Consider the following 22,358-nt stretch of genomic DNA (forward strand, 5'->3'; position numbering starts at 1 on the left):
TTCCTAGCCAGCGTGCTTCTACACCTGCATTGCTTGCTGTTTGGGGTTTTAGGCTGGGTTTCTGTACAGCACTTTGTGACATCAGCTGATGTAAGAAGGGCTTTATAAATACATTTGATTGATTGATGTTGGTTGGTCATTTAGGAGCCTTAAAGGGCTCAAGGCCTGGAGGTCATTGTGACTCATAAGTTAAAGAGAATACAGCGAGAAGTTCAGGGCCTTTAGTTTACATTTTATTGAACAAGACAATGATCCGTAAAACATATAATACGTTTCCCAAAAAAGCATCAGAAAAAAAAATTAAGTTAAAGGGAAAGAAAGAAAATAAAAATAAATATATCACAATCTCAAGTGTTTGGCTTTCCACAATCAGAGGTTACCCCATGTTTCTTTTTTAATCTTGTCTTTATTTTCTAAGACAGAAACAAATGTGTAAATGAAAAAGCTAAAAATAAAGTAACGAAGGCACGTCTGGCTTGGTGATGAAAAAAAGCAACAATGAATGTGAGATGACTAAACAAGCAGGGAAGGAAAAAGACCGGATTCAGATGAGCGTTATCGCTAACATTCACGGTTTGTATTTTTGGCATCAAACCTATTGGGGAGGAGGCTAATTTATTGGCAAACACGCACAGCAACTCCTGCTGCAGCGAGAAGTAGTTAGCAGATGCCTTGAGCATAAAACAACAGAACTAAACTAAACAGACTGCTGACTCATTGGTCTCTCATAATAACAAACCCAGGGGCCCCAATGATTGTCTTTTTTAAGCTCAATATATCAACACATCTTCAATTTTGAGTCTTTTTTTTATAGTCAATACACATAACAGTATAATATATTTGATGACAATATGAAATACATAAAATACACAAAAAAAATTAAATAAATGGAATCACAGTTTATAAAACCAAACAATGAACAATTAATTTCCCTTTGAACTCTGACCTGTGTAAGGGCTATAAAATACAGATGTGATTGTCTGATACTGCAGCACTTTATGCGAGCCCGCCGCCCACAGCCATATGTTTTCAAAATGGCAGCGTGACTCTTTTTGCACAGAGAAGAAGTTGAGCTACCCATAGTTCCATGCAGCATGCAGACGTTCCCTTTAAAAGAAACCATAGAGACCGAATCACCACCAAAAGCCAATGACAGTTGCTTTCAAAGTGATTGTCACATGAAAAAACTATAATATTGAAGTAATGCACTGACTATGATGGACTAAAGAACAGTGGGGTAGGCAGTTACTGTGATCCATTTCTCCATGTGTCCGTATATCTGGCTACCTGTCCGTCTACTTTTAATCATCTATATAGTATATCTATTTTTCTATATCTGTCTATCAATCATTAGTGTCTATAGTATCTATCTATTTACATGCGTATCTACATTAGTACATGTGCTTTTTGTTCATGTTTCTGTCTTTTTCTTTGTCTTTTTTTTTATTTAACAATTTTATGTACTTAGTGAGTATAGGCTTGCTTCTCTCGGTGTCTGTTGAGGTGACACTGACAGATCAACGCCCTCGTGGAATTGTGCGACTCAAGCTCCTTGGAGCATGCAGAAGCAATCATTTGTTCGCCGTACCTCAGCAAGAGTTCGACTCAACTTTTTGTTTATTGCACCCTGCAGTAAGCACTCTGTGGAAAGAACATAGTCATATGCTGACTGACTTATGTATCAGCAAAAAGATATCTCAAGCGCTGTGCGCCTTCTGTACGGCCTAAAACCACCCCGCTGCTCTACATCGATGCGTAGTGCTTGAAGTAGACGACACAATGGCGGAATGCAAAGACATCGACAACATTGAAAAAGTATAAAGCCCGGGGTCTGCAAGTAGCCTTGGGAAAAGTGAGCCAACTGTTTTGAAACAAGCCACGATCATGCCATGCAGAGTGATAAGGACTAAAATCCACAAACCGTTTTTATATTCATTGACTGACAACTTCAATACCCGTTAAAGTAAAATGTACACTTTTTTTTCTCTTTCAATTTCACACGGAAACTGACACCCCTATACATAGAGGCTCTGGAAACACTTACACTATTTTTTTTTTTTATGTGCACACATTTAACCGGCAATATATTAAGCATCAATATAATATTATTTACAGTGTTCATTGATCATTTGGTTCACCTTGACATCGTTGACCAACTTGACACGGTCTCACATAATTGTTCATCAATGATGTTTTGCACATTTGTGTTTCAGTACATACAATTCTTTAAAATAAGACTAAAATATAAAATATTAAAATACATATTTTGCTATGTGTAAAATATACAGCATATATTAGAGAGCATATTAACCACTTCATCTACATAAAATGGTACTAATGGCAGTATTCTCCAATACATGCCGTGTATTTTGACACTGAAAATACAATCCTTATAATTTGAACTTAATTTGACTTATATGTAAGCAGTAATCTTTCCTGTGGTGGGGGAATTACGAACGCATTGATAATTGTGTGTGCATTGTGTGCTTTGCTGTAAACCAAGATGTCACATTTCGTTACCTTAATAATGCAGTATTACCAGCTCTTGCAATTTAGACTGAACCCAAAACATGAGTCATGTTACAATGTTATAAAACAGGGACAACCTCATTTTGTTCATACTGCCATAAAATGGCATTTTGGTCTGAGGATGCTTACTGGACGGTGTAACATTGCAACTTTCAAACAACCAGTTTCGGGTGATATTTTCGGGTGATATTTTTGAATGATGTTTCCGGTGATATTACCTTGCCCGAATCACAACAGTAGGAAACACTGCATTTAGGATTTGACCACATCAGGAGGCTGGAGTTGTGCCGATCTTTCCAGAGCCTTCCTCGGACTCTGTGCTGTTCAATGTAACCGAGTAGAGGCACGGTGTTGTTGTTGTGTCGTTATGGAGACCTAAACGTCACCTGCTAAACATACATGGCTGCCGACACAAAGCTTTCTCCACGGGCCACAGCGGCCGACGGCGGCTCGTCGACATGGTGATCGTCCGCGTCAGAGTATGGTGGCAGGGCTTCGTCGACGTCGGCATACTGTATTGAGTCCTCCAGGGCAGCAGGGCCGCCACCATTAGCAGCCCCACCACCAACGGTGTTATCGTCGCACGCATCCAGATCCTGTAACATCAACAGATCCTCGGTTGAACCAGCAACAAGAACTCTCAAGATGTGATATGGTAGGCAAAATCCACTCCTTGACCATGCATTGCTCAATAGTTTCACAACAGGTTCCATTTTTTCAAAATAGTCAAGCTGTTGAGGTACCATGGAGGCAGAATGTTATAATATAGTTAAAAAGGGTGAGTGATCTGACTGATTATAGAGTCTAGAAAGCAGCCAGTTGTCCCTCATTAAAGGACATTTCGATATACAGTAGCCTACAGGTAGTAAATCAATGACTTTAAGCAGCACTATGTGAAAATGGAGAGAGTCCAGGGTCGTGTTCATTAGGCACCCAATGGCAGACAACAGACTAAAACAGAGTAACTACCTGGACTTAAGTACAACAAGAAACATTCATTTTTGTTTTCTAGTGTGACCTAATGATCACGACCTAGAGTTTGGAGGATGTCCTCTTACCGTGACAGGCTCTCCGCTAGTCTCGTAGTAGACGTTACTGAAAGGCTGGGTTTCCGTCAACTCCGTCAGCACTGAGTCCGTGACAGGCTTGTTCAGCTGTGGGGTAGTGGAGAGGTCAAAGTCGGATAAATGGGCCACTCATCTCTGATCAATAGACATTATCCCAATTAAGAACTGCACTACTGCATGTGGTTATGAAGCACTATATTGGTTCACTCCAATAAAGTATCCTTCTGCTCGGCAGGATACATTACGAGTAAGAATTACAGATTAGTCCCATATACCGGGTAGTGCTGTGACTGACTCCCTTAAATAACTGCCGCCACACTAATCCCGCCTCTTCCTTTTCTCGGCTCATTCCAGGGAGGATTTGCTTGGTAGGAACTCTATGTTAGAGTGTATAAGCGCAGAAGTATACCCGCAGCTATTCAATAGCTTGGAGCAGCTAGCTCGAACACCCACAGAGAGCAGTTGGTGAACCCAATAGTAGACTGGCCTGCGCCGCCTTTGGAGAACGCATGCGCTTGGCGCGCCTGGAGGGGATGAAGGCCACAGTACAGTCCTCCCCATCTGATGACCGTATTTCCCCCTTCTGGGGTAATGCCTCGTCGCAGAAGCACCCTTTTGGCCGCTTTGTTCCTCCACGAAATGGCTCTGGAGCTCTTACTGTGGGCTCCGACCCGCTAGGTGTCAGTGCGGGCAGTGGACATGCTTTCGAGAAATGGCCCAGCGGAAGGGGACTGTAGTCTAAATGCTCAGGTGGTGCTACAGCTGTTTGGGAGAGCACAGGAGAACACTCATTGTCCCAGCTGGTTCTCGATGTCAGACCCTCTAGGCCCTCTGGGTTTGGACGCCCTCGCTCACGATTGGCCGGCAACGACACTTTATGCGTTCCCACCATTTCCACTAATCATAGCTACGCTAGACAGGGTCAGCTTGAAGGGCCACCGGCTGCTCCTGATATTGGCTGAGACAACCATGGTTCAGCCTCCTGTTGTCCCTCCTCTCTGAGACCCCATGGCAGCTACCACTGAGACCCGACCTGTTCTCTCAGGCTTGGGGGATTCCGCGCTGCCTCCTGCTTTGGGCTTGGCCCGAGAGAAGTAAATGGGCAAGTTTAGGCATTCAGGACAATGTGGTGAACACGTTGCAGAACGCCAGGGTTTCCTTGACCAACGCATTATATCAAATGCGGTGGGACATATTCTGGTGTGGGGGTCATAATGTTGCCCCAGAGTCATGTGACATACAAATGGTTTTACACTTTTTACAATCACTGCTTGATGCAGGCCGAGAGTCATCCAATTTGAGAGTGTATTTGGCCGCAATTTTGGCATGTCATGACGATCGCCTGGAGGGACCCATGGCCACCCATTGCTCTCCAAGTTTATGAAGGGAGTTAGACGTCTGCGTCCAGCGAAGGCCTGTTCGGTGCCAAACAGACCTTGGTGTGGTGGTGTCAGCACTTGCTAGGCCAGGTCAGCGTCTTTGAAGCACCTATACATGAAGGTGGCATTCCTGTTGGCTATTACCTCCACTATGAGGGTTAGTGAGTGCTGAATGTTTCCGAATGGGTGCAGACAAGGGGAGTGTTACCATCCGGCCTAGCTCTCCTTCTTGCCGAAGGTCCAGTCTGACAGGCATGTGAACTGGCTCTTACATTTGTCCACATACGTACCTCCAACGGCTGCGGGTGGGCTAAGATTTTCCCCAAGTGTGTTGTGCCCGGTGAGGCCACTGGAAACTTACGTTACACGGACTAAGACAATACAACAGTTGGATCAGCTGTTCGTGAGTTATGGTCAGAGAATTCTGGGGAAGAGCCTAACGAAACAGAGACTCTCACATTGGATGTGGCCAATATTACTACAGGATAGTGAGTAGCTACATCGTGGGCCTTGCTCTGAGGATTTCCCCTTGATGACATTTGCCTCGGCACTGTCTCGGCCAGTTGGGCGTCGTCTAGAACTTTTGCTACATACTATCGAGCCAATGTTGCTGCCACCAACCAGGTCGGGACGGTCGTGTTCTGTGTTGCCTCCACTTCCCTGGAGGGGGAAGGAGGGACACAGTAACCATGACTGCCCTGATCTCAGTCCTATGGGATTTTACTCTTGTCTGGCCATGCCTAGTTCACAGATTAATCTGGTATTGTGATACCATATTGGAGTGATCCAATATAGCGCTACAGAACGAAGGTTATGTATGTAACCACGGTAATGTGAGCTATTGGATCACTCCAATCCTCTTGTCGGTGATCTACGGCGCCTTGAAGAGGACACGAGGTGGGAGTACTGTGGCAGCAGCTATTTAAGGGGGTAAGCCGCAGCACTACTCGGTATCCGGGACTGATCTGAAATTCTTACTCAGAATGTATCCTGCATAGCAGAAGAATACCATATTGGAGTAATCCAATAGCTCACATAACCGCGGTTACATACATAATCTTTGTTTATGACCTTCACTAATAATGAGCCCTGAATGACAGGGACGTGGACCACTCACCATTTCAGTGGAGCTGCCGGCCTTCACAGGGGGAGGGGGCTTGTGCTTGGGAGGACCACTGATTGGATGAGAGAAGAGAGGGCAGGAGAAGAGGTTAGTGCTACTTACTTTGTCCATACCTAACAGATTAATTTTGGACTGAATAAAACTTCATTGATCGGAGGAAAGATAGGTATTTTGTTAAGTCATATATTGAAAGAAACATTTGCTGGGGGCGGAATACTCACTCCCCATTCATGGCGTTCTGCTTGCGTTTGCGGACCAGAATGATGACAGCGCCGACGATCGCCAGCAAGAAGAGAACCACACCAATGATGCCTCCGATGATGCCAGCCGTCGACGGCCCTGCTGTAATCTTACGCTGCTCTGAAAGAGAAGACGACGCGGAGGACTTAGGATTTAGTCCAATTCAAATGAATGTGTCATTACTCCTTGTGACAGGGATAAGGGCTGGGGAAATGTGTTAGAATCAGAATCCAATCAGAAGTTTTAAATGAAAACAGCTGAACTGAAGAACAGGGGCCTGTTCAGGAGGATGTTCTAGAACATTCAGATAGGTATGTATCGCAGAGAACAGATATGATTGGTTATTCTATTTCTATCTGCAACATCCAGAACGTTTCTCATCACTGAATACACCCCAGGAAATCAGCTCTGTTAGGCATTTAATCCTTGCCAGACATCTTATCATCCGACGATGTTCCAAGTAGACCTCCGCCTCCTTGCTCAATTATGTCTGTGTTTGTGATTTCCAGAGGGCACTGAGGCTGAGTGAGGCGTCTAAATTGAATGTAAAAGCCTCTCATTACGTTGGTTTTAAACCGGCTTGCAGTTTCCACAGATGGCCACTGGGGGCGACAAGATCCCATTGAGGATAATAATGGTGTACTTTCTCTTTGCGGCCACATGGCGTGCTGTTGCCAAGCTAAAGTCTCACTGCTGATAGTGAGAACATAAATTACTTTGTCGATTCTCCCTCCGGCTAGGCTTGCATCCATATCAAAGATTCCAAATATGGGTGATTCCACTGGGAGTGGTGCAGCACCACGCATCTGTTAGGTGTGTGTGTGTGTGTGTAGAGGAGTCTGCTGAATCTACGCCGGGGACACATCCAGAGATGCACCCTCATACAAACAACGGCAGTCACAACTGAAAAGACACCGGCCAGCTACAATCATTTATTATCACGAAAACATGAAATGGAGGGAGGGAGAGAGAGAGAGAAAGATGGGGTGGTGGCCAGGGCTGTCTCAGTCCTAAATTGTTCTCTCTCATTCTCCCAGCTGGATACGTGGACACACACAGACACACACAGAAATCTATACAGACAGAAGCCCCCCCCCACCCACACACCCCCCACAGCCTATTGGCACCCCTCTGTGGGTATCCTAGCCGTTTATCTGATGTGCTGGATATCAAAGTTTACATTCGCAGCGTTTACCATTGATGTTCTCCACTGATAAACTGTATTTTCAATAAATAATGAGTCATGTTAGTTACTGCATCAAAAACTAGCAGTCTAGCGATGGAGGAAATTAACTGGGTTGTATTCATTAGGGCAAACAGCAGTAGAACGCCTTAAAACCATTGACGGGAAAACTAAAACAAGCTGTTGTTATTGCTCAAGTCCAGATAGTCCCATCCCTGTTTCTTATGTTTAGTGCCTAATGAATATAACCCTGTTTGATGGGGTGGGCTGAGGGAAGGACGTAGAGATACAGAGGATTGGATTGGCTGGAAAAAGGAGGGTAAAAGATACCTACCCGATGCCCACGGGTTTGGCTTGGCAGAAAACAAGGGCTAAGACAGGGTGGGGTAAGAAGAGAGGGGGGAGAAAGAGAAAGGAATGAGAACAGATTTTGTCAGGGTGGATACAAGAATGGGGTGTGGTGGAGTGGAGAGGATCTCAATGAAGACTTATTAGCTCACATAACAGATGTGATGAGAATAGACAAACCTCTTAGCACTCACAAACACACATACGTACACACTAAGACACACACCTGGCCAGTCACCCTAACATATTCTACAGCATCTCTCTTCCAGTTGAGTCACTTACCCCACACACACACACACACACAGAATAGCTAGCTTTTACCAAATGAATCAAAAGGGGGGTGGCATTCGGTGTGTGATACTATCCTGTCAGCCCAAATTGAAAGAATGAGACTATCCCGAACCCCCATCACATGCTACACAGTCACATATTAATGTGTCTCATATATAAATAGATGTGGGAGGATGGAGGGATAGAGAGATGGGAGGGAAGGATGATGCTAGGAGGGAGGGCAGAAGAGAGCGATAGGGGTGCGAAGGCCCTGCAGTGGGGCCAAGAGGCAGACTTTAAAGGTCCTCCGTCTCCATGGGATACGGTTTAAGTGACAGGGAGGAACAACTCGTGAAACAACCACTCACAGTCGGCCGGGCCTTCACCGCCATTGGCATTCTGCTGCTACACTCCTCCGCAAAACTCCCAACTGGAACATCTCTCTCTATCGCTCGATCTCCATCTCTCTCTCGCGCTCCATTGCTCACTTTCCCTTCACTGGCAAGTAAGCTCCAAATGTTCTCTCTTAGTCAGACACAGAGGCGCGCACACACACACACACACACACACACACACACACACACACACACACACACCCCTTTTAGGACCATCTTGCCTCCTCTAGCTGGCTGAAAACTGATACATTCAAAAATGGATACATTCAAATACTACATAATTACCTTTCAGTTTAATAACTAACTATTAAAAACTTGTATAGTAAGTGCTGGAGCTAGACGGGGAGCGAATGAGTGAAAGAAAGGACAAAGAATGGAGAGGGGGAGAGCGAGAGAGAAGACTAAAAGCTTCACAAAGATAACGATAATGGAGATATGAAGTTGAAAATCTGTCGACAGGGGGAAACATTATTCGGCTCCTTACTGCCTTGTGCTTAGAGGCCAAAAGAGGATTACCACTGACAGCAACCTCCCCTAAGTGTTTTCTTTACCCCTCCCTTTCTCTTTCTTCATCCAACTCTCCGTCCCTCCCTCTTTCTCTCTCCCCAACCATCTTAGTGACCTAGTGTGTTCCCGGCTTCCCGCTTGCACCATCGAGCCAAGCCCTCCCTTCTTCTCTCTCACACACACACACACACACACAACTTTGCAGGGCCATCTGTGATTGGAGGACAGTCTTGCAGGAAGGAGTGTTTCACTGATGGGCTCGTTAGCATCCCACAAGCATACATCTTATCTTACCCCATTGCTCACCAGTGAACTGTACAACGCAACACACACACACGGAGACCTTTAGCACCGCCAGGGATGACAGTTGATCCAAAAGTCATTGGATCGTGACGCCTCATGGAAACACTCACAAACACACCCGTGCGGCAGGTAGCCTGGGGGGTAGGAGCGTTGGGCCAGTAACCGAAAGGTTGCTGAATCAAAGTCCCGAGCTGACAAGATAAAGAGCTGTCGTTCTGCCCCTGAGCAAGGCAGTTAACCTCCTGTTCCCCGGGCGCCGAAGATGTGGATGTGGATTAAGGCAGCTCCCTGCACCGCTCTGATTCAGAGGGGTTGGGTTAAATACACAAGACACATTTAGGTTGAATGCATTCAGTTGTACAACTGACTAGGTATCCCCCTTTTCTGCGTGTGTACGTTCGTGCGTGTCTCTCTTAGGGTTTAGAAGTGCAGCTTTTATCCAAAACTATCAAATGCCAGCGATGCCCTCTTTTTTCCATGCCGGTCAATTCTCCCCGTGTTTCGGTTTCCCTCCATCGGTCTGCCACTTAGTGGATTAAAAACACTCTCCTAGTTCACCTCCTCAAATAGCATGACTGGACCAGAAAATTGTGTTTCTCTACGAAAATGATACCGAAATTAGTTTATCATCATTGCAAACGCCTCCAACCATTCCATTCCCGGGGATTAAACTAGGTCAAATAGGCGCGAGACAGCAACAGCCACTTCAGAGGCTTCATTTCGGCTCCAGAATGGCCCACGTCCCCTGATCTTTGCCTTAAAACAGGTCACGTACCCAGCGACTGCCACTCATCTGGGTCAAGTAGACCAGGGCTGGGCTTCGGGGCCGTGGCTGCCGCCATGGCGCTTATTACCTGGTAACCTTCCGCATACGTAATGAAGCCTGGGTGTTTGCGGAGCCACAGAGGGCTCTTGCCGGGTCAAGAGAGCAGTGTGTGTGTGTGTGTGTGGAGCTCAGAAGGGCATGAAGCAGAATGTTTAAGCTCCACTGAGCTGGGTGTCTCCAGACCAAAAGGCATTTCTACTAGCGTGTCTTAGTGGCCACTGCTGCTGGTGCCAAGCAACATCAAGCAGAGCCACAGCTAATCTACTGAGATCTTGCCCCAGTTGGTCCCGGTGCATTTGAATAACTATCTGGAGATTAAGCTGAGGTCAGTCAGTGACACTGCATGTGTGTGTGTTCGTCAGATTGTGCCGCTATATCCATCTGTCTGTGTCTGTCAGTACATGGTACTATCCTCTCTGTGTGTGTGTGTGTGTGTGTGTGTGTGTGTGTGTGTGTGTGTGTGTGTCCTATATATATCTATCTATCCATCTTTGCGCGTGTGTGTGCCCCCTGACTGTGACACTATTACCTCCAGCCCCCTCCCTCCCTCCATCCACCCCCCCTCCGCGGGGAGCAGTATGCTTCCTGCCATCCAGTGCCACAGCGAATCACAGCCCACACTCTCATCCAGCCACTGCTGGCCCTCTGGCCCTGGGCAGACAGTCTTACCCTTCTCTCAGCCCAAGTTCTCTCAGCCCAAGGGCTCCTCCACACCCCCTGGCTGTCCTTGGGTCGCTATCGGTCATCTGTCCCCCACTGAGTGACCTTCCCCTCACACACAGACACAAGGATAGCAGAAACACACACACACACACACACACACAAAGATGGTCGACACACACACACTTCCAAAGTCTCCTCCTCTCCCTGGTGCTACATGCAGTATCAGTCCCTGATATAAACATTGCCAGTTACAATGACACAGGAAACATATGCCGGGCTAAAGCGGTTTAATAGGCTTAAACCCTCCTGATACAAGCCTTTCCCCCTTTACTTTATCCTTTGAGAGCCTCTCTGTGTTTAGGAACTGTTTTAAGGGGGTTTAACAGCATGCCATGGATTGTGTGTCGACACCTCAGGTATGCAGGTATTTCCGCTAACAGTAAAAATAATGGCCACCGCTTTCTTCCCACAAAATACAATTGCAGCTTGTTTATATGTGACTGATTTGTTGCAGCTGGAGATGTTATCATTGGACAGACCCACACACACACACACAACCCCCCCTTCACACACACACACACACTCCCTGCAGGACTAACATCTGATTTTTCTTAGTCCGACTGTCGGGAATCAGGCGCTTCATCATCCTCCAAAAATGCCTCCCTCCATCCCCCCTCTATACCCTACACACTCATCCATCTCCTCTCTGTTCCAGTTTTGTAAAACTCTTGTTGTAAGTCCTCCCCCCCCCCCCCCCTCCAACAAACCACAACAGAGTTTTTCAGAGAATGGACAGATCAGAATGTGCTGACTCCAAGGGAGAAGCCCAGAGTGCACTTAACCCCCATTCGTGTCTTTTAGCATCTAATTTGCTTTTCCCGGACTGTGGTTTGGAGGGGAGAGTGGTAATGAAAGAATGAAAGCGAGAGAAAGAGAGATCAGAAAGAGCGAGAGAAAGAAAAGGGCAAAATGGTCTTATGGAGAGAGAGAAAAATGAGCTCCCTTGAGTGCATCAGTCTGAGACGGTCTGTTAGCTGTTAGCCGCTAACCACTAATAGTGTAGCAAGCCACAAAGTTTTGCTACGCTAACAACGGTAAAGGTCTCTGGGATGGCTAGCCATGGCGGAACTAAAGGGCAGGCCCTGCGAGGCCACGGCTGGAGTGTGTTTAATGAAGCTTCTCCATCCTGGAGGGGGAAATCAATAATTTCCAGGCCCAGGGACATGTACTAGTCTGTGGCGACCTAAATGCCAGAACCGGACAAGAACCTGACACCCTCAGCACACAGGGGGACAAACACCTGCCTGGAGGTTACAGCATTCCCTCCCTAGGCACAACTATGACAACATAACCAACAAAAACGGGTCACAACTCCTGCAGCTCTGTCGCACACTGAGTATGTACATAGTCAATGGTAGGCTTCGAGGGGACTCCTATTGTAGGTACACCTATAACTCATCTCGTCAGTAGTACTGTAGACTATTTTATCACTGACCTCAACCCAGAGTCTCTCAGAGCTTCCTCAGTCAGCCCACTGACGCCCCTATAAGATCACAGCAAAATCACAGTCTACTTGAACAGAGCAATACTCAATCATGAGGCATCATAGCTAAAGGAACGGAGTAATATTAAGAAATGCTATAGATGGAAGGGAAGTAGTGTGGAAACCTACCAAAAAAACAATTAGGCAACAACAAATTAAATCCCTTTTAGACAACTTCCTGGACAAAACGTTCCACTGTAATAGTGAAGGTGTAAACTTGGCAGTAGAAAATCTTAACAGTATATTTGACCTCAGCTTTCCTATCAAATCTAAAACATTTCAATCAGAAAACAAAAGAAAATGAGCAGCAATGACAACTGGTTTGATGAAGAATGCAAAAACCTAAAAGAAATTGAGAATTACTAAAACAATACAGAAACAACACGTTAAATCAGCTCATTGTAATTGAAGAGTCCATAGACTAACCAATTATGGGAAAATTGGAAAACACTAAACAAAAACGAAGAATTATCTATCCAAAATGGAGATGTGTGGGTAAACCACTTCGCCAATCTTTTTGGCTCTATAACAAAGAACAAACAGCAAAAACATATACATGACCAAATACAAATCTTAGAATCAACTATTAAAGACTACCAGAACCCACTGGATTCTCCAATTACATTGAATGAACTACAGGACAAAATACAATCCCTCCAACCCAAAAAGGCCTGTGGTGGTGATGGTATCCTCAATGAAATGATAAAATATACAGACAACAAATTCCTTTTGGCTATACTAAAACTCTTTAATATCATCCTTCGCTCTGGCATCTTCCCCAATATTTGGAACCAAGGACTGATCACCCCAATCCACAAAAGTGGAGACAAATTTGACCCCAATAACTACCGTGGGATATGCGTCAACAGCAACCTTGGGAAAATCCTCTGTATTATCATTAACAGCAGACTCGTACATTTCCTCAATGAAAACAATGTACTGAGCAAATGTCAAATTGGCTTTTTACCAAATTATCGTACGACAGACCACGTATTCACCCTGCACACCCTAATTGACAAACAAACAAACCAAAACAAAGGCAAAGTCTTCTCATGCTTTGTTGATTTCAAAAAAGCCTTCAACTCAATTTGGCATGAGGGTCTGCTATACAATTGATGTAAAGTGGTGTTGGGGGAAAAACATACAACATTATAAAATCCATGTACACAAACAACAAGTGTGAGGTTAAAATAGGCAAAAAACACACACATTTCTTCCCACAGGGCCGTGGGGTGAGACAAGGATGCAGCTTAAGCCCCACCCTCTTCAACAAATATATCAACGAATTGGCGAGAGCACTAGAACAGTCTGCAGAACCCGGCCTCACCCTGCTAGAATCTGAAGTCAAATGTCTACTGTTTGCTGATGATCTGGTGCTTCCTGTCACCAACCAAGGAAGGCCTACAGCAGCACCTAGATCTTCTGCACAGATTCTTCCAGACCCGGGCCCTGACAGTAAATCTCAGTAAGACCAAAATAATGGTGTTCCAAAAAAGGTCCAGTCGCCAGGACCACAAATACAAATTCCATCTAGACACCGTTGCGCTAGAGCGGTTTGGGTCAGCACACAAAAACTATACATACCTTGGCCTAAACATCAGTGCCACAGGTAACTTCCACAAAGCTGTGAATGATCTGAGAGATAAGGCAAGAAGGGCATTCTACCCAACCAAATCATGAGAAAACAAAAAGATAATTACTTGACACATTGGAAAGAATTAACCAAAAAAAACTGAGCAAACTAGAACGCTATTTGGCCCTAAACAGAGAGTACACAGTGGCAGAATACCTGACCACTGTGACTGACCCAAACTTAAGAAGTGCTTTGACTATGTTCAGACTCAGTGAGCATAGCCTTGCTATTGAGAAAGGCCACCGTAGGCAGACCTGGCTCTCAAGAGAAGACAGGCTATGTGCACACTACCCACAGAATGAGGTTATTTTGGAACTTCTGTGAGTGTAATGTTTACTGTTCATTTTTATTGTTCTTCACTTTTGTATATTATCTGCTTCACTTGCTTGGCAATGTTAACATATGTTTCCCCTGCCAATAACGCCCCTTGAATTTAATTGAGAGAGAGAAGCGTAAGGAACAGGAGAGAAAAAACGAGAAAGAACTGTATTCATGACTTCTGCGAAACCAACAAAAAAAAAAACTTTTTCTTTTTAAATTCACGTCTGGTGGAGGTGCTCATATTGTAAGTCTGTTGTTATGATAGCAGTGAGAAGGTGTTATCATGTAGGCATGAAAAGACCAACAGTCATAGCCTACACATGGGGCACAGATACAGGATCTGAACAGGTCTATGGCTTTGAGCTGCTGTACAGTACAACACCAGTTTTATGACAACAATGACTGTTATACACAGAGGAAGTGAGTTATCACTGAATTATAGAATATCGTGTATCGAATGTATATAGAACTGTCAATGCCAATCAATTATTTAATCTACCTTTATACTGTTTATTAATGGCTCACCACATTGTCTATGGTGAAGGCTGGGGTAAAGAGGACATACTAGGTTATTGTTAATTACCAGCAAGCATGCAGCAATCTGAATGGCGGTTTACAGTATCAAAACAATACTGGAAAATATATTATACTATTTTGCCACGGCGTATGTTGTGGAAGGTACTACTGAATAGAAGGAACTCGTCCAAATAATTCCATCCAAGTGTTTTCATACTGTGCATAATTTTATACAAGCATTTAGTTTTCATCACAACACATTCGGTGAAAGCCACACCTATTCTCCTGTGCGAGGAATAAGTGTTTTTTTCTCTTTGTGGTAATTATACACTTATGACAACGACTGCATACTAATGAATCAGAAGCCATATCTAAAGGCAGTACTAATTGCAGAAACTCCATTGCGTTTGCTGAATGGGTTTCTCTCTTTATATACAGCAGATCATCTCAGCTAGGGTTTCTGGTGGCTTAACATAACTGATCACTGATGTTCAGGAGTAGTGTTAATGAATGGGGCAGGCGTCAGGGTAGAAGTAACACCGTTATTTCTTCACAAACAGATCCCACACACACACACCACACACACACACACACACACCACCTCTATATAGACACATAAATCAAAACACACACACTCATAATATAATGTTACTGTACACAAGCCCGGGCGGCAGCCAGAAGCATTAACTTCTTTAAGTGGACACCGCAGCAGGCATTATGTTGGGCTGCCAACTAAGCAGCGGAGTAGAAAGACTCGGTAAAAACACTGAGTGCCTCAGAGAGTAAACAGTAGCGACCCATTAGCCCTGATCAAACTGCATTAAGATGAGGATTCTAATCACTAAGCTCGAGAATAACATGTACTTTGTTCATGTACTGCCATCAGCGTAAATACTAATTTGACCCCCCGGACAAAATAAAGGTAAAATAAAAAAATAAAATAAAAAACTGAAATACATGGTCGGTACAGGCAGAAGAGGACTGTCCAGCCCTTGGAGCCTGGTTAACCTCTCTAACTTTAACCATCAGCTGGCAGAGCAGCTTACCGATCACTGTACCTGTACACAGCCAATCTGTAAATAGCACACCCAACTACCGCATCCCCATATTGTTATTTATCTTCTTGCTCTTCTGCACCCCAGTATCTCTACTTGCACATCATCATCTGCACAACTATCACTCAAGTGTTAATGCTACATTGTAATTATTTTGCCTCTATGGCCTATTTATTGCCTTACCTCCCTACTCTTCTACATTTGCACACACTGTACATGGATTTTCTTCTAACACTGCCGTTGGACGTTTCACAGCACTCTCTGTCTGACTAAGAGCAATGGATACGAAGGATGACCGTTTCTGAGGAAGCCATCCAATTCATTCAGACACACTAGTTCTGTCAGAACCCTCTCCGGAGAGCAGTGAACCATGGAATCATTGGGCCATTCAAAAATCTACTACTGTATGTAGTACATTCTTCGTCATCAGAGTCTTGGAGTCAAAGGTCACAGCGCTTGTTAATCGGAGCACTGACGCTTGGTTTATGAGCAGTGCTTGATGTTAATGGTTACTAATGATACGGCCTAATTACTGTGGCGGCTAGGCTAGCGTGAAGGAAGATGAGCCCCAGACAGAAACACACAAACACTATTGGCGTGGTAAAATGGAATCCGTTTGAAATACTCTAGTCGGAGTCAGAGATAGTTACACTAGTGGAAGTAACACATGGACGTCTATGGGCTCTGACAGATACTTAGCGTCTGCTCTCGCTATCACACACAACCAGGAGTATACCGCACACACACAGACAATTCTGTAATCAACAAACAATTGCAGGCCACATGCAATCATTGTCGCACCTAATTATGCGTTCAAGCACATGGTATCTGGCACAGAGCACTTGCAGGCCACACACCAGATCTGGGATAATTATAGTGTTAACCTCTTGGGGCTAGGTGGGACGCTAGCGTGCCACCCGTGGTGCACTCCATCAACAGCAGGTGCATTTCAAGAGCGGCAAATTTGAATCCAAATAAATGTCAAAATTCAAATTTTTCAAAAATACAACTATTTTACACCATTTGAAAGATAAACATCTCCTTAATCTAACCACGTTTTACGATTTCAAAAAGGTTTTACGGCGAAAGCATAAATTTAGAGTATGTTAGGACAGTACATTTACAAGAGTTGTGTGTAATGTTTTGTCAAGTCAAAGACAGGGTCACCAAAACCATAAAACCAGCTAAAATGATGCACTAACCTTTTACAATCTCCATCAGATGACACTCCTAGGACATTATGTTAGACAATGCATGCATTTTTAGTTCTATCAAGTTCATATTTATATCCAAAAACAGCGTTTTACTATGGCATTGATGTTGAGGAAATCGTTTCCCTCCAATAACCGGCAGTCAAGTCAGCGTCACAAATTAAATAATTAAAATTAGAAAACATTGGTAAAATATTATATTGTCATTTAAAGAATTATAGATTTACATCTCTTGAACTCAATCAACTTGCCAGATTAAAAAATAACCTTACTGGGAAATCACACTTTGCAATAATCTGAGCACTGCGCCCAGAAAAATACGCGTTGCGATACAGACTAGACGTCATGTTGGGGAGATCTAAAATCGAAAATACTATGTAAATAATCCATTACCTTTGATTCTCTTCATCAGATGTCACTTCCAGGTATCACAGGTCCATAACGAATGTAGTTTTGTTCAAAAAAGCTCATCATTTATGTCCAAAAATCTCTGTCTCGTTAGCACATGATGTAAGCCAGCCGGACTTCTCGTCATGAACGAGGGGAAAAAATATATTTCCGTTCGTTCAAACATGTCAAACGTTGTATAGCATAAATCATTAGGGCCTTTTTTAACCAGAACATGAATAATATTCAAGGTGGACGAATGCATACTCTTTTATAACGTATTGGAACGAGGGTACCCAACATGAACTCGCGCGCCAGGTGTCTAATGGGACATCATCGTTCCATGGCTCTTGTTCGGTCAGATCTCCCTCCAGAAGACTCAAAACACTTTGTAAAGGCTGGTGACATCTAGTGGAAGCAATAGGAAGTGCCAAAATATTCCTAAGCCCCTGTGTTTTTCAATGGGATAGGTTTAAAGTCAATACAACACATCAGGTATCCACTTCCTGTCAGAAAATGTCTCAGGGTTTTGCCTGCCAAATGAGTTCTGTTATACTCACAGACACCATTCAAACAGTTTTAGAAACTTGAGAGTGTTTTCTATCCATATATAATAAGTATATGCATATTCTAGTTACTGGGTAGGATTAGTAACCAGATTAAATCGGGTACATTTTTTTTATCCAGACGTGCAAATGCTGCCCCCTAGACCCAACAGGTTAACTATGCTTTATGGAAAGTAACTATTTTGGGGGGGGACAAATATTTACTTTGGAGGTGACTGCAACTATTTCAATACAGTCCCCCCAAAATGAATACTCCTTTAAAACTATTTGAATACAGATCTCAGGAAGTGACTACTTTTCAGAAACCATAGGATTTTCTGCCTTCAACGAATGGCAGGGCTGTATCTGGAACTGCATGTTGAAGGTAGAAATATAATGAATAGCAAACGCAATCTCCTATACTATTCCAATCTATCTGACAGTCATTTTTGATCTACACTATACATTTCTATCTGAACATTCTGTAAACATCCATTCTTCTGAATGTTCATGGTCCCAGGTTTACATAAGTCAAAGGAAATAACCAATTATATTTTGTACAGATACAGTAAATAAGTTGTGATGCTCAACGACTGTACGCCACTGAAGATGTTGAAAGCAGCAATTCATTTAATGATGCCTGAAAATACTGTAGAGAAATTCCAAAGCCATTTGCAAACATTGCAAACAGCAAGTTGGATGCTTAGAAAAAACAACTGCGAACTTCTGTCCATGGTAGGGAAAGTGTTCTTGTTTCAAACATACACTATACCATCTTTAAAGGGATAGTTTACTCAAAATACAACTAACATGATTTTCCTCCTACCTTGGCTGTGGTAAAGAACACCGTTTTGGGATATTTAGTTTACTTTAGACACTTAAAAGCCATATTTTGTTATTGTTAGCATTCTCAGTAACACTTAACATGAAACTGTTCTTGTGCCTGTGTAATAAAATAACACACAACACTTTGGTAAATGCATTTTAATTGCATGATGAACTTTTGGGTTGTACTGTACAGAAGTACTGTACACAAGAGGAAGTGACTTCCTTATTCCACTTCCTTACTCAACAATTATAAAGCAATTTTCAAAGTCCTATGTAACAACAATGTTGCTATTGTAATAATCACAAAGTTACGACACATAAGAATTTGACGTCACGTGTCAGTGCATTACGTTGTGTCTCACTCATTCTGAAAATATATCTGGTAGTCATTTTGAAGCTGCAAAAGTGGTCCACTCCAATGCTGAGGTGATTCCATGTTCCTCATGTATTTAACTCTAGGCTATAGGCTATATTAAGATTCATATCTGAAAGCCCTCCAAACCAAGTCCTATTGGTCATATATTTACACTAATTTAAGTAACTGCTGTAGTGTTTGGTTCTTCATGAAATATTTGTCAGCCATCAAATAAATATGTATTTTGTTTTCAAATAACTTGCATATATTCAAATACCTTCAAGTGTTATTTGGCTTTCTGAGACCTGTATTTGAATATCAAAGAAAATTGTTGCCTTTTAGTTGAAACTCTATATAAACTATATTCACTACCTCGAGTATGATCCTTTTAAAAAAAATATAAAACTACAAAATACAACTATTTTCTTCCCAGGTCTGCCGCACACACACACACACACACACACACACACACACACACACACACACACCTTAATCAACAGGGTCATTAACATAATGAACTGTGCTGTCCAGTGTCACCGCGCCTAATTAACGTAGCTTTATACACGGTCACCTTCTCGTGTCACCAAAGTAGGAAGATAAAGCATTCAAGACTGCAAAGACAAAGATGTTGCTAAAAACAGCGGGGGGGTTCCAAAGAGGAAAAGGAAGACATTCTGTGTGTGTAGACATAATTCACAGGAAATACACCCTTAACGTACAACCTGTTTCAACTGTCAAGCCCTGTGTGCTAAAAATCACGATCCTCTCCTGTCTATGCACATGGGAAAACACAACGCATTTTAATGGGTCTTGTCATTTGGGGGGGGGGGATTATGTATAAGGGGGCGCAAAACGATCCCCCTGACATCTTGGCAGGTTAGCACAGCCCTGGCATTCCAAAGCCAGGATTTTGAAGCATGTCAAAACCGGTTACCTGTGGATACCGGAGGCAAGTGGAGTGCTAACGCGGGGAGAAGACACACAAACACACACACCTACACAGGTGCACACACCCACACGAACATACGCTCAGATACACAGCCTCAGGGCTACGTAGCACATTGGTAACAAGCATGCAATGCCTGCCACTGGGCTGCAGCCCTAAATATCAAGACTGCAACAGAAGATCCATACAGTACCATATACAGCATGTTCCCAGTGAATATCCTACATTTAAAAAAACACACTGGTGCTGGAAAACCCACGTTTCCTACTATACACTGTAATACTATTGACCCAAATAGTTTGACTGGTTGTGTGTAAGAAAAGCATTACTGTAGCTTGCATTCTGACAGTGCAAAAAAACAAAAAATACATGGGGATATTACCAAAAATGACATAATACTTAAAATATAAGTGCATTGCACTTAAATCGGAATGAATTTGGAATTCAACAGATGGCGTTTGCATTGCGTGCGTTGCATATATAGTGCATAACTGCTAAGTTTGAATGGGTTTTAACCCACATAAATGATCACAGGCTTTTCATAGCCCTCTTTTACAGTTTGTGAAATAAAATCTGGCACAAGTACTGTATAATGAGTCATACAGTCTTTATAGAATAATCTCTGTATGCAATTTCTGTGCCTTAGCATAATTGGGGCCAAAAGTCATGAAAGAATCCTGCACATTCCTCTCACCATCGCTCTCTTCCCAGCTCAGTGGTAATACAATGTGCTCTAACACCCTTACAACAAACACAACCGAGGCCATCTTGAATACAATGGTCCTCTCTACATAATAAAAACACTATTGATTTTCTACCATGTGGCTAATGTGCCAAATAAAACCGTTTTATTGCCTGGTTGGAGGAATGTGAGCTAGTGTTAAGCAGTCGTATGACAACTGGGCTTAGAAGGAATGTGATGTTAAGGCATTCGACATGAAACAAACAGTGATTTATATTCAAGGCCACGTTAGCGGTAGCCTCCGTGCTCAGGCAGCCTAGCTAAGCTAGCGCTAACGCTAAGGCCTAAGAGGAGACTGGAGCCTTTCAGGGGCAGCCAATGGCGGGAGGAGAGGGGGGAGAGGAGCGGACACCAGAGACCCTTTGACGGAGGCGAGATGGAACACACACACACAGTGAGAGAGAGATACGGCTACACACAAAAACACACCATCTCCACCGGTGCTCAACAGAGCAGAGGGTAGATGGAATACACACAAAAACAATTAAATATCTACAGTTTACACACAGACACACAAGCCATATTCAACAGAGCATAACTCCGCAGCCCTTCAACAGAGATGGAACACACACACACACACATCCCCTTTTTCCTCCACACTCCACAGCCCTTGGGCAGAGGGTAGGAAGCCTCCCCAGAGACGGAGCACGTTTCCACTGCTAGAAAGTGACTACAGGAGGGAGGGCTACTCAGTCAGGAGCACAGAGGGGGGTGGAGAGGTAGGGGAATCAGGAGAAACGTGTTGGGAGTCAGGAGGGGGGAGGAGTGGGTTGACAACTCGCCAACTGGGGAAATGTGAGCAGCAGCCCACACCGGCCCCCAATGGCCCCTCAGGTCACACCAAGCGCTCTGTAGCCCTCCTCTCCTCCATCGCTCTCTCTCTCCATTTCTCTTACTCTCTCCATCTGGCCTTCTCAGCTGTCCGGGTGCTTCAGACGTCTCCATCCTCCTCTTTTCTCGCTCTCCTCCGATCTATGTCTCTCTTTCCCATCTGCCGTGTGTGGAATGTGTGTGGATCTGTGTGGATCTGTGTGTGTGTATTGCACCAATGTCATGTCGGTGTCCCTCCACGCAGATGATGACGGTGGGGGGGACTGGTTACACCCCCATCCTCACACCCCATGACACACTCAGACAAACCCCCCCACCACTGAATATTAACATGGAATATGATTAACATGGCAAGGTGTGTGAGAGGCATGCAGAACCATGGGCACACACACAGACAGACGCAGACACGGATACAGAATGTACAAGAGATCCCATGCACACAGCAAGGGGTTGCATTGTTCATTCCTCACACAGCAGAGCACACACACAATTATTACACTCTGTAGACACACACAGCCTCCGCATGAGAAGAAAACTAGTCCATCCCGAATTCTCAACACACAGCAGAAACAGACATAGTGCTGTTTAACTGTCAGAAACACATGCACAGGG

At 43.9% G+C, this 22,358-nt stretch overlaps 1 protein-coding gene across 2 annotated transcripts in view; it reads right to left on the reverse strand.

The window, feature by feature from the left end:
• Nucleotides 1-220: 220 nt before the first annotated feature.
• Nucleotides 221-22,358, reverse strand: part of LOC106569973 (poliovirus receptor) — a 74,193-nt gene continuing 52,055 nt past the window's right edge. The window contains exons 7-10 of one of the 2 annotated variants that reach the window (XM_014141770.3): nucleotides 6,320-6,458; nucleotides 6,093-6,150; nucleotides 3,588-3,683; nucleotides 221-3,125 (exon numbers count right to left, since the gene is read on the reverse strand). In XM_014141770.3, the coding sequence (XP_013997245.1) occupies nucleotides 2,919-3,125; nucleotides 3,588-3,683; nucleotides 6,093-6,150; nucleotides 6,320-6,458 (500 nt within the window). In that variant the 3' untranslated portion in view covers nucleotides 221-2,918. Of the gene's footprint in view, nucleotides 3,126-3,587; nucleotides 3,684-6,092; nucleotides 6,151-6,319; nucleotides 6,459-22,358 lie in introns of those variants that run through there. The other variant, XR_001320595.3, reaches the window with a different exon arrangement.

This window comes from Salmo salar, chromosome 14, assembly GCF_965601325.2.
Source record: "Salmo salar chromosome 14, fSalSal1, whole genome shotgun sequence".
In the NCBI taxonomy this organism is placed as follows: domain Eukaryota; kingdom Metazoa; phylum Chordata; class Actinopteri; order Salmoniformes; family Salmonidae; genus Salmo; species Salmo salar.